At 39.9% G+C, this 13,815-nt stretch overlaps 1 protein-coding gene across 1 annotated transcript in view; it reads left to right on the top strand.

Moving 5' to 3' along the window:
* The window catches only part of ZSWIM5 (zinc finger SWIM-type containing 5), a 256,500-nt gene that overhangs the window by 168,497 nt on the left and 74,188 nt on the right, over positions 1 to 13,815 (top strand). Inside the window, exon 2 of the mRNA XM_022575556.3 lies at positions 13,044 to 13,400. Within this exon, the coding sequence (XP_022431264.1) occupies positions 13,044 to 13,400 (357 nt within the window). The remainder of the gene's footprint in view (positions 1 to 13,043; positions 13,401 to 13,815) is intronic.

Consider the following 13,815-nt stretch of genomic DNA (forward strand, 5'->3'; position numbering starts at 1 on the left):
GTTTTGTTTTTGAAGTCAGTTGTGGAAATCTGAATACTGGATATTTGATATTAAGGAATTATTAATTTTTAGTTCTTGTGGGACTTCCCTGGTGGTCCAGTGGTTAAGACTCTGTGCTTTCAATGCAGGGGTAGCAGGTTTTTGATCCCTGGTTGGGGAACTAAGATCCCACATGCTGCACGGGGTGGCACACACACAAAAAATAAGTTCTTGTCTTTTAGAAATGTATACCGAGGTATTTACTGATGAAAGGATATTTATGGGATTTACTTCAATATAATTAATTGAGGAGGACAGGGAAGGAGCTGGGAGAGGGTAAAGGTTAAACAAGTTTATCTTTATATTGATAATTGTTGAAGCTGAGTGATGGATGTAGAGGACTCATTATATAGCGTTCCCTCTACTTCTTTGTTTGAAAATCTCCAAATAAAAGAGTTAAAAGGTAAAAAGAGCACACAGTGGATATTCAATAAATACATGCTGATTCAATAGAAATTTTTTATTATTTATTTATTTGTTTTTTATATAATGCAATGTTTCTTTTTTTTTTTAACATCTTTATTGGAGTATAATTGCTTTACAATGGTGTGTTAGTTTCTGCTTTACAACAAAATGAATCAGTTATATATATACATATGTTCCCATATCTCTTCCCTCTTGCGTCTCCCTCCCTCCCACCCTCCCTATCCCACCCCTCCAGGCGGTCACAAAGCACCAGGCTGATCTCCCTGTGCTATGCGGTTGCATCCCACTAGCTATCTACCGTACGTTTGGTAGTGTATATATATCCATGCCTCTCTCTCACTTTGTCACAGCTTACCCTTCCCCGCCCCCATATCCTCAAGTCCATTCTCAAGTAGGTCTGTGTCTATTCCTGTTTTACCCCTAGGTTCTTCATGACATTTTTTTTTCTTAAATTCCATATATATGTGTTAACATACGGTATTTGTCTCTCTCTTTCTGACTTACTTCACTCTGTATGACAGACTCTAGGTCTATCCACCTCATTACAAATAGCTCAATTTCGTTTCTTTTTATGGCTGAGTAATATTCCATTGTATATATGTGCCACATCTTCTTTATCCATTCATCCGATGATGGACACTTAGGTTGTTTCCATCTCCGGGCTATTGTAAATAGAGCTGCAATGAATATTTTGGTACATGACTCTTTTTGAATTATTGTTTTCTCAGGGTATATGCCCAGTAGTGGGATTGCTGGGTCATATGGTGGTTCTATTTTTAGTTTTTTAAGGAACCTCCATACTGTTCTCCATAGTGGCTGTATCAATTTACATTCCCACCAACAGTGCAAGAGGGTTCCCTTTTCTTCACACCCTCTCCAGCATTTATTGTTTCTAGATTTTTAGATGATGGCCATTCTGACTGGTGTGAGATGATATCTCATTGTAGTTTTGATTTGCATTTCTCTAATGATTAGTGATGTTGAGCATTCTTTCATGTGTTTGTTGGCAGTCTGTATATCTTCTTTGGAGAAATGTCTATTTAGGTCTTCTGCCCATTTTTGGAGTGGGTTGGGTTTTTTTTTGTTATTAAGCTGCATGAGCTGCTTATAAATTTTGGAGATTAATCCTTTGTCAGTTGCTTCATTTGCAAATATTTTCTCCCATTCTGAGGGTTGTCTTTTGGTCTTGTTTATGGTTTCCTTTGCTGTGCAAAAGCTTTTAAGTTTCATTAGGTCCCATTTGTTTTTTTTTGGTTTTATTTCCATTTCTCTAGGAGGTGGGTCAAAAAGGATCTTGCTGTGATGTATGTCATAGAGTGTCCTGCCTATGTTTTCCTCTAAGAGTTTGATAGTTTCTGGCCTTATATTTTGGTTTTTAATCCATTTTGAGCTTATTTGTGTGTATGGTGTTAGGGAGTGATCTAATCTCATACTTTTACATGTACCTGTCCAGTTTTCCCAGCACCATTTATTGAAAAGGCTGTCCTTTCTCCACTGTAGATTCCTGCCTTCTTTATCAAAGATAAGGTGGCCATATGTGCGTGGGTTTATCTCTGGGCTTTCTATCCTGTTCCATTGATCTTTCTATTTTTGTGCCAGTACCATCCTGTCTTGATTACTGTAGCTTTGTAGTATAGTCTGAAGTCAGGGAGCCTGATTCCTCCAGCTCCGTTTTTCGTTCTCAAGATTGCTTTGGCTATTCGGGGTCTTTTATGTTGCCATACAAATTGTGAAATTTTTTGTTCTAGTTCTGTGAAAAATGCCAGTGGTAGTTTGATAGGGATTGCATTGAATCTGTAGATTGCTTTGGGTAGTAGAGTCATTTTCACAATGTTGATTCTTCCAATCCAAGAACATGGTGTATCTCTCCATCTTTTTGTATCATCTTTAATTTCTTTCATCAGTGTCTTATAATTTTCTGCATACAGGTCTTTTGTCTCCTTAGGTAGGTTTATTCCTAGATATTTTATTCTTTTTGTTGCAATGGTAAATGGGAGTGTTTTCTTGATTTCACTTTCAGATTTTTCATCATTAGTGTATAGGAATGCCAGAGATTTCTGTGCATTAATTTTGAATCCTGCTACTTTACCAAATTCATTGATTAGCTCTAGTAGTTTTCTGGTAGCATCTTTAGGATTCTCTATGTATAGTATCATGTCATCTGCAAATAGTGACAGCTTTACTTCTTCTTTTCCGATTTGGATTCCTTTTATTTCCTTTTCTTCTCTGATTGCTGTGGCTAAAACTTCCCAAACTATGTTGAATAATAGTGGTGAGAGTGGGCAACCTTGTCTTGTTCCTGATCTTAGTGGAAATGCTTTCAGTTTTTCACCATTGAAGACGATGTTGGCTCTGGGTTTGACATATATGGCCTTTATTATGTTGAGGAAAGTTCCCTCTATGCCTACTTTCTGCACGGTTTTTATCATAAATGGGTGTTGAATTTTGTCAAAAGCTTTCTCTGCATCTATTGAGATGATCATATGGTTTTTCTCCTTCAATTTGTTAATATGGTGTATCACGTTGATTGATTTGCATATATTGAAGAATCCTTGCATTCCTGGAATAAACCCCACTTGATCATGGTGTATGATCCGTTTAATGTGCTGTTGGATTCTGTTTGCTAGTATTTTGTTGAGGATTTTTGCATCTATGTTCATCAGTGATATTGGCCTGTAGTTTTCTTTCTGTGTGACATCCTTGTCTGGTTTTGGTATCAGGGTGATGGTGGCCTCATAGAAGGAGTTTGGGAGTGTTCCTCCCTCTGCTATACTTTGGAAGAGTTTGAGAAGGATAGGTGTTAGCTCTTCTCTAAATGTTTGATAGAATTCGCCTGTGAAGCCATCTGGTCCTGGGCTTTTGTTTGTTGGAAGATTTTTAATCACAGTCTCAATTTCAGTGCTTGTGATTGGTCTGTTCATATTTTCTATTTCTTCCTGATTCAGTCTTGGCAGGTTGTGCCTTTCTAAGAATTTGTCCATTTCTTCCAGGTTGTCCATTTTATTGTCATAGAGTTGCTTGTAGTAATCGCTCATGATCTTTTGTATTCCTGTAGTGTCAGTTGTTACTTCTCCTTTTTCATTTCTAATTCTATTGATTTGAGCCTTCTCCCTTTTTTTCTTGATGAGTCTAGCTAGTGGTTTATCAATTTTGTTTATCTTCTCAAAGAACCAACTTTTAGTTTTATTGATCTTTGCTATAGTTTCCTTCATTTCTTTTTCATTTATTTCTGATCTGAATTTTATGATTTCTTTCCTTCTGCTAACTTTGGGGGTTTTTTGTTCTTCTTTCTCTAATTGCTTTAGGTGCAAGTTTAGGTTGTTTATTCGAGATGTTTCCTGTTTCTTAAGGTAGGATTGTATTGCTATAAACTTCCCTCTTAGAACTGCTTTTGCTGCATCCCATAGATTTTGGGTTGTCGTGTCTCCATTGTCATTTGTTTATAGGTATTTTTTTATTTCCTCTTTGATTTCTTCAGTGATCACTTCGTTATTAAGTAGTGTATTGTTTAGCCTCCATGTGTTTGTATTTTTTACAGATCTTTTCCTGTAATTGATATCTAGTCTCATAGCGTTGTGGGCGGAAAAGATACTTGATACAATTTCAATTTTCTTAAATTTACCAAGGCTTGATTTGTGACCCAAGATATGATCTATCCTGGAGAATGTTCCATGAGCACTAGAGAAAAATGTGTATTCTGGTTTTTTTTGGATAGAATGTCCTATACATATCAATTAAGTCCATCTTGTTTAATGTATCATTTAAAGCTTGTGTTTCCTTATTTATTTTCATTTTGGATGATCTGTCCATTGGTGAAAGTGGGGTGTTAAAGTCCCCTACTATGAATGTGTTACTGTCGATTTGCCCTTTTATGGCTGTTAGCATTTGCTTTATGTATTGAGGTACTCCTATGTTGGGTGCATAAATATTTATAATTGTTTTTCTTCTTCTTGGATTGATCCCTTGATCATTACATAGTGTCCTTCTTTGTCTCTTCTAATAGTCTTTATTTTAAAGTCTATTTTGTCTGATATGAGAATTGCTACTCCAGCTTTCTTTTGGTTTCCATTTGCATGAAATATCTTTTTCCATCCCCTTACTTTCAGTCTCTATGTGTCTCTAAGTCTGAAGTGGGTCTCTTGTAGACAGCAAATATATGGGTCTTGTTTTTGTATCCATTCAGCCAATCTGTGTCTTTTGGTGGGAGCATTTAGTCCATTTACATTTAAGATAATTATTGATATGTATGTTCCTATTCCCATTTTCTTAATTGTTCGGGGTTTATTATTGTAGGTCTTTTCCTTCTCTTATGTTTCTTGCCTAGAGAATTTCCTTTAGCATTTGTTGTAAAGCTGGTTTGGTGGTGGTGAATCCTCTTAGCTTTTGCTTGTCTGTAAAGGTTTTAATTTCTCCATCAAATCTGAATGAGATCCTTGCTGGGTAGAGTAATCTTGGTTGCAGGTTTTTCTCCTTCATCACTTTAAATATGTCCTGCCAGTCCCTTCTGGCTTGCAGAGTTTCTGCTGAAAGGTCAGCTGTTAACCTTATGGGGATTCCCTTGTGTGTTATTTGTTGTTTTTCCCTTGCTGCTTTTAATATGTTTTCTTTGTATTTAATTTTTGACAGTTTGATTAATATGTCTTGGTGTATTTCTCCTTGGATTTATCCTGTATGGGACTCTCTGTGCTTCCTGGACTTGATTAACTATTTCCTTTCCCATATTAGGGAAGTTTTCAACTATAATCTCTTCAAATATTTTCTCAGTTCATTTCTTTTTCTCTTCTTCTGGAACCCCTATGATTCGAATGTTGGTGCGTTTAATGTTGTCCCAGAGGTCTCGGAGACTATCCTCAGTTCTTTTCATTCTTTTTTCTTTATTCTTCTCTGCAGTAGTTATTTCCACTGTTTTATCTTCCAGGTCACTTATCCGTTCTTCTGCCTCAGTTATTCTGCTATTGATCCCATCTAGAGTATTTTTCATTTCATTTATTGTGTTGTTCACCATTGTTTGTTTCATTTTTAGTTCTTCTAGGTCCTTGTTAAATGTTTCTTGCATTTTGTCTATTCTATTTCCAAGATTTTGGATCATCTTTACTATCATTATTCTGAATGTTTTTCAGGTAGACTGCCTATTTCCTCTTCATTTGTTAGGTCTGGTGGGTTTTTACCTTGCTCCTTCATCTGCTGTGTGTTTTTCTGTCTTCTCATTTTGCTTATCTTACTGTGTTTGGGTTCTCCTTTTTGCAGGCTGCAGGTTCGTAGTTCCTGTTGTTTTTGGTGTCTGTCCCCAGTGGCTAAGGTTGGTTCAGTGGGTTGTGTAGGCTTCCTGGTGGAGGGGACTAGTGCCTGTGTTCTGGTGGATGAGGCTGGATCTTGTCTTTCTGGTGGGCAGGTCCACATCTGGTGGTGTGTTTGGGGTGTCTGTGGACTTATTATGATTTTGGGCAGCCTCTGTGCTAATGGATGGGGTTGTGTTCGTGTCTTGCTAGTTGTTTGGCATAGGATGTCCAGCACTGTAGCTTGCTGGTCGTTGAGTGAAGCTGAGTACTTGTGTTGAGATGGAGGTCTCTGGGAGATTTTCGCCATTTGATATTATGTGGAGCTGGGAGGTGTCTTGTGGACCAGTGTCCTGAAGTTGGCTCTCCCACCTCAGAGGTACAGCACTAACTCCTGGCTGCAGCACCAAGAGCCTTTCATCCACACGGCTCAGAAGAAAAGGGAGAAAAAGTAGAAAGAAAGAATTAGTAGAAGTAGGAAGAAAGAAAGAAAGGAGGGAGGGAGGGAGGGAGGGGGGATGGAAGGAAGGAGGGAAGGAAAGATAAAAAGAAAGAAAGATTAAAGTAAAATAAATTAAAGATAAAATATAATAAAGTCATTAAAATAAAAAAATAATTATTAAGAGAAAGAAACCAAAAAAAAAAAAAAGAAAAAAAAAAGGATGGATAGAAAACCCTGGGGCAAATGGTGGAAGCAAAGCTATACAGACAAAATCTCACACAGAAGCATACACATACACACTCACAAAAAGAGGAAAAGGGGAAAAAATCATAAATCTTGCTCTTGAAGTCCACTTCCTCAATTTTGGATGATTTGTTGTCTAAAGGAGGGAAGGAAGGAAAGAAAGAAAGAAGATTAAAATAAAATTAAGTTATTAAAATAAAAAGTAATTATTAAGAAAAAAATTTTTTTAAAAAATAGACGGATAGAACCCTCGGACAAATGGTGGAAGCAAAGGTATACAGACAAAATCTCACACAGAAGCATGCACATACACACTCACAAAAAGAGGAAAAGGGGAAAAAATCATAAATCTTGCTCTCAAAGTCCACCTCCTTAATTTGGGATGGTTCGTTGTCTATTCATGTATTCCACAGATGCAGGGTACATCAAGTTGATTGTGGAGCTTTAATCTGCTGCTTCTGAGGCTGCTGGGAGAGATTTCCCTTTCTCTTCTTTGTTCTCACAGCTCCCAGGGGCTCAGTTTTGGATTTGGCCCCGCCTCTGCGTGTAGGTCGCTGGAGGGCGTCTGTTCTTCGCTCAGACAGGAAGGGGTTAAAGCAACCGCTGATTCAGGGCCTCTGGCTCACTCAGGCCTGGGGGAGGGAGGGGCACGGAGTGCGGGGCGAGCGTGCGGTGGCAGAGGCCGGCGTGACGTTGCACCAGCCTGAGGCGCGCCGTGCGTTCTCCCGGGGGAGTTGTCCCTGGATCACGGGGCCCTGGCAGCGGTGGGCTGCACAGGTTCCCCGGAAGGGGGTGTGGATAGTGACCTGTGCTCGCACACAGGCTTCTTGGTGGCGGCAGCAGCAGCCTTAGCATCTCAAGCCCGTCTCTGGGGTCCGCGCTGTTAGCCGTGGCTCGCGCCCTTCTCTGGAGCTCCTTTAAGCAGCGTTCTTAATCCCCTCTCCTCGCGCACCAGGAAACAAAGAGGGAAGAAAAAGTCTTTTGCCTCTTCGGTAGGTCCAGACTTTTCCCCAGACTCCCTCCCGGCTAGCCGTGGCGCACTAACCCCCTGCAGGCAGTGCTCACGCCGCCAACCCCAGTCCTCTCCCTGCGCTCCGACTGAAGCCCGAGCCTCAGCTCCCAGCCCCGCCCGCCCCGGCGGGGGAGCAGAGAAGCCTCTCGGGCTGGTGAGTTACGGTCGGCACCGATCCTCTGTGAGGGAATCTCTCCGCTTTGTCCCCCGCACCGCTGTTGCTGTGCTCTCCTCCGCGGCCCCGAAGCGTTCCCCCTCCACCACCCGCAGTCTCCGCCCACGAAGGGGCTTCCTAGTGTGTGGAAACCTTTCCTCCTTCACAGCTCCCTCCCACTGGTGCAGGTCCTGTTCCTATCCTTTTGTCTCTGTTTATTCTTTTTTCTTTTTCCCTACCCAGGTACTTGCGGGGTTTCTTGCCTTTTGGGAGGTCTGAGGTCTTTTGCCAGCGTTCAGTAGGTGTTCTGTAGGAGTTGTTCCACGTGTAGATGTATTTTTGGTGTATCTGTGGGGAGGAAGGTGATCTCTGCGTCTTACTCTTGCCAGAAATTTTTTAAAATTAGGCTTCTACATGTTTGCTTAAATCAGCAGATTATTGATGGCAGTTAGGTTTGCAATGGGAAAGAAATACTACATTGAACCTCTATGTAGCTTTATTCTCAGGAGTAATTAATCTTGAAAAAAGTGTTACTAGGTTATAATAAGGGAAAAAGGAACTCCCAGCAAGGAAACTTCCACGGAGCCACCCAGAACCTTCTGCCTTTCAAATGGGCTTAGGCCTGGAGCATGAGCTATACCACTGTTAATACAGCTGGTGGAGCCCAAATATTTACCTAACTCAAATGCACATGATCCCAAGAGCATCATGGGCCTTAATCAAAGCCTCTAGGAAGCCATGTCTAACTAGCTTTTGAAAAATATTTTTCAGAAAGTTTCTCAGTTGTTTTAACATTGACCTGCTGTGGAGACAGATGGAATCTAAATTGATATTCAACATTTTGTCTCTAATTCCAGATTAACCTAGAAGTTCAAACCATTACCAATGCTATAAAAATTGAAATTGTAGAATTTCAGTAAACATAGAAGTTATTTTCTAATAATGTTTCTAGTTTTATAGTTGTTTTACAGTTTATATAAATGTGGTATTGATTGCCATACAACACAGTATTATACAGAGACAGTATAATGTAATAGTTCAGAGTATGGGCTTTTGAGCCAGACTGCTGGCTGTGTATCTTGGCTTTGCCACTTACTAGCAGAATGACCTTGAGCAAGTTACTTAACCTCTCTGTGCTTGTTTCCTCATACATAAAATGGGAATAATAATGGTAACCAGTCAGGGTTTTCCAGAGAAACAGAATCAGTAGGAGATAACTGTATATACATATATAGTATACGTTTCCAGGCCATCAGGCTGGAAATTCTTGGTCAGAATCTGATGCTATAGTCTTAAGGCAAAATTTCTTCTTTCACAGAGAAACCTCAGTTTTGCCTATAAGGCCTTTCAGCTGATTGAACAAGACCCACCCACATTATTAAGGATAATTTCCTTTAGTTAAAGTCAGCTGATTGTAGATGTTAATCACATCTACAAAACACCTCCACAGCAACACCCAGATTAATTAGTATTTGATTGAATAACTGGGTTCTGTATCCTAGTCAAATTGACACATAAAGCTTACCATTATACCTACTATCAAATTCATAAAAATTGTGAAAATTTAATGAGTTAATGCATGTAAAGTACTTAGAACAGAGCCGAACACATAGGAGGCACTCATAAAGGTTAGCTATTATTATATACTCTTTAAATCCCAGAAGTACTCTGGTTCTAGAAAAGATAATAAGATTTAGTGATAGTTACTATGAAATCATAATATATCTGTGCTAGATAGAACCTTGGAGGTCTTCTAGGCCAGCCTCTCATCTTAAAAATATGGAGGCCGAGGTCCAATCTGTTTTTTGTTTGTTTTTTTTCCATAAATTTATTTATTTATTTATTTATTTTTGCCTGTGTTGGGTCTTCGTTTCTGTGCGAGGGCTTTCTCTAGTTGCAGCGAGCAGGGGCCACTCTTCATCACGGTGCGCGGGCCTCTCACTGTCGCAGCCTCTCTTGTTGTGGAGGACAGGCTCCAGACGCGCAGGCTCAGTAGTTGTGGCTCACAGGCCCAGTTGCTCCGCGGCATGTGGGATCTTCCCAGACCAGGGCTCGAACCTGTGTCCCCTGCATTGGCAGGCAGATTCTCAACCACTGCGCCACCAGTGAAGCCCCAATCTGTTTTTCATAGTGCAGCCATAGTGATTTTGCTTTTTCACAGTAAGCAGTATACAGAGAAAGCCCTCATGTGGCTTACATCTTAATAAGATACCCATAGTTTCTGTCTCAACTCTAACCAATATTCTTATTCATTTTCATGCAGGAAAGGAATGAGAGAATTGGGTTCAGAGACTGTGCTACAGGCCAAGTGCCCCCAAACAAGTAGAAATGTTTATACTCAACTTTTAGATTCAAAGGCTTGGAACCTAATGTTTTCCCACATTGGCATCATTATCTTATTTGAAATTTTAAAGTAGTTCTTCTAGGGACTTCCCTGGTGGCGCAGTGGTTAGGAATCCGCCTGCCAGTGCAGGGGATGTGGATTCTAGCCCTGGTCTGGGAAGCTCCCACATGCCACGGAGCAACTAAGTCCATGCACCACGACTACAGAACCTGCACTCTAGAGCCCGTGAGCCACAACTACTGAGCCCGCGTGCCACAACGACTGAAGCCTGTGCTCCTAGAGCCCGTGCTCCACAACAAGAGAAGCCACTGCAATGAGAAGCCCATGCACCACAACGAAGAATAGCCCCCGGCTCACCGCATCTAGAGAAAGCCTGTGCGCAGCAACGGAAGACCCAACACAGCCAAAAATTAATTAATTAATTTAAAATAAAAGTAAAAAAATAAAGTAGTCCTTCCATTGGGTCTCTTTTCATCAGGACTTAAGTCATTTCTCAAGAATATACTAAATACTCCTGAGGGCCTGAGGGAAATAAAAAATGTACTTTCTTAGCCCCTGATTTTCAACCACTGTGAAACTTGGCCACTGGGGAAGTTGTCTCATGCCCTTGACATGAAGACCCATTAACAAAAACTGCATAAAAGCATGAATAATAAATCTGTAGGACATTTACAGTTTGACAAAGCACTTTTAAGAGCTAGGCAGAGCAAGGATTATTATCCCCACCTTATTAAGGAGGAAGCTTAGGCTCAAAGTTGTAAAGTGAGTCAGTCGCCCAAAACTGCATAGTAAATAACAGATCGTGGCTGCCTAATTCGTAGTGTAATGTGCTCTCTGTTGTGTTATTCTACTGGCTATGTCCAGGGGATAGAAATCTGGAGAAGAGTTACTTCTCAACTCTGCAGAAGGTTCTCTTCCTTAGTTCTAAAGTGAAGGCAGTCTTTAGCCATACTTAATCACATTTGAATATAACTTTTCTACTTTGCTTTGAACAAATGACAATCAGTATTTTTAAATCTGCAACTAAGTTTAACTGAGAAAAAGCCTCTGTGAAGTTTTACAAATATACCTGAAAGCTATGAAGTTAGCAAATTAATTTTGATATTTTTCTTACTCTGGAAATTAATATTAACTTTTTCAGTAATGTGCACCTTTCTTTGGATTGGACCTAAATATGCCTTTAGTAATGTTAATTTTGCTAGATTTTATGGGTATGCTTATAAATTTAGGACTTATTCTTACTTTAATTAGCCATAATTATCTGAAACTTGAACTTTGGAATTTTTTTCTCCTCATTTTTTGATTCCGCCAGGTCACGATGGTAGCTCTGAAACTAACATATGCACCTGTTATTATTTGGCAAATATTTCTCCAGCAAATATAAGATTATTTTAAATTGCTTTCCTATTCACAGTGTGGAGTGCAGTAAAACAAGAAAATCTATGAAATTAGCTTCACCTTTGTTCCTGTCTCTACTATACCATTTGGTATATTATATTGTAATCATTTATTTGTCTGTGGTTTTTGAGGATAAGGACTTTGTCATGGCATTTTCAGAGGTAGTGTAGTATAAATAAAAGAAAATAAACTTTGGAGTCAGTCAGACCTGGTTCCAAATCCTAGGTCTATCACTTTCCAGCTGAGGGCCCTTGGGCAAATTCCTTCACCTCTGAGCCTCAGTTTACATACCTTTAAAATAAGGAAAATAATACCAACTTCATAAGGTTGTTATGACAAATTATTAAAAGCACCCAACACAGTTCTGCTACATAATAGGTGCTTCACGAATATTTGATATTCCTCTCCTTTTCGTGTTAGCATCCCTAGGCTAACAGGGATACTTAAAAAAAAGTTTGTTACTGGGCCTTCCCTGGTGGCGCAGTGGTTGAGAGTCCGCCTGCCGATGCAGAGGACGCGGGTTCGTGCCCCGGTTGGGGAGGATCCCACATGCCGCGGAGCGGCTGGGCCCGTGAGCCATGGCCACTGGGCCTGCGCGTCCGGAGCCTGTGCCCCGCAACGGGAGAGGCCGCAACAGTGAGAGGCCCGTGTACTGTAAAAAAAAAAAAAAAAGTTTGTTACTTAAAGTCTTATTAAACTTTTGTTGAATGATTGTTTGAATACATATTTTGTCAAAGAAGAATCATATTTAAAGAATAAACAGTTATTATAGAATGAATTTTCTATTGAATTTAACTTTTTTCAATTTAGTTGTAACTTAAAAATGTATTCTCTCTACATTTCAAAATTATTGGTGCTGTGTGCTAGTGAGTGGAGGTTAACACCACATAGTCTCACTGCACCAAGCTCTCTGCTTTCTACGTCTTATGAGGCTTCTTGCCTTTTAAGTATTCCACGTGGTTACCATTTTGGAAGTGTTTGTTTTGAGGAAGAAATGTTGCCCTTATCTTCCTTGTCTTTCCTTGTGGCATTCTTTTGATTTCTCTCGTTTATAACGCTCACCTTACTCTAGATTGTACTGACATTATTTGTAGACTTGTCTTTGGCCACAAAGAGCTCAAAATCTACTACCGAGGTTCTTAACTTATTCAAGGTTCTTGAATAATCTTTTTGAGACTATGATAAAAGGTATGAAATGTACTCCCAGAAGAATGTACATATGTACAAACAAAAGTTTTCTTATTAGTTCTGGAGGTTCATGGACTCCAGGGTAAAGACTCTTTTTCTAGATTGTGTGTTTCTTAAGAGCAATACCTGGGGGGACTTACCTGGTGGTCAAGTGGGTAAGACTCCGCACTTCCAATGCAGGGGGCCCGGGTCCGATCCCCGGTCGCGGAACTAGATCCCACGTGCCTGCCGCCACTAAGAGTCCACATGCTGCAACTAAGAAGCCTGCAAGCCACAACTAAGAGCCCGCATGCCTCAACTAAGACCCGGTGCAGCCAAAACAGATAGATAGATAGATAGATAGATAGATATTTTTTTTAAAAAAAAGCAATACCTGGGTTTCATTGACCTTTGACAGAGCCTACTGTGTATGTAGGAGATACTCAGCAAATAGTTTCTGAATTTATGAATTTAAATGCAAAATGAAAACCTTCAGGTTTCTTACTACAGAATCTCTAAACATGTCTTTTTTGTTTCCTTAGGCTTCCATCTCAGTGGCACAGTAACTGAGCCGGCCACTACTTCTGAACCAGCAGTGACTTATAAAGTTGCCATCAGTTTTGATCGCTGCAAAATCACTTCAGTGGCGTGTGGCTGTGGGAACAAAGACATATTCTACTGTGCCCATGTGGTAGCGCTCTCACTCTACAGGATCCGTAAACCAGACCAAGTCAAACTGCGTCTTCCTATCTCAGAAACCCTTTTCCAGATGAATAGGGACCAGCTACAAAAGTTTATTCAGTATTTAATCACGGCACACCACACTGAAGTTCTTCCTACTGCACAGAAGCTGGCAGATGAGATTCTATCCTCCAACTCCGAAATCAACCAAGTAAACGGTAATTGTACAACATTTTTATTGCTAAAAATATATTTTGTTGCTTTATTGCATGTTTAGAGATTGGGATACATTTGCCATTGTAATCACTCAACCTTAATCAGTTCATTCTATCCAAACTATTTATTAACTCTGTTTCTTAAAGCAATCCAATTGTCCACCTCATAAAGGTTTGGCAAAAAAGGACAGAGAATGTTAGAGTTACATGTTGATCTAGTTTATGGACTTCATTTGTCCTTACAATCCCTGCCCCAGGAGCCTGGGATATTCAGGAGTGAGAGAAAGCATAAAATAATTAGTGCCATTCAGTGAACTGAAATGGATATGAGAATTCCTTAACATTTCAGGAACCTGCATAGCATCAGGGTTATTCCAAAGAGCATCTGCTAGCATTGTGTTTATGAGCTATATAATGG

The sequence above is a fragment of the Delphinapterus leucas genome, chromosome 1 (assembly GCF_059928025.1).
Source record: "Delphinapterus leucas isolate spDelLeu-1000000601 "Yukka" chromosome 1, BTC_Dleu_Yukka2, whole genome shotgun sequence".
In the NCBI taxonomy this organism is placed as follows: domain Eukaryota; kingdom Metazoa; phylum Chordata; class Mammalia; order Artiodactyla; family Monodontidae; genus Delphinapterus; species Delphinapterus leucas.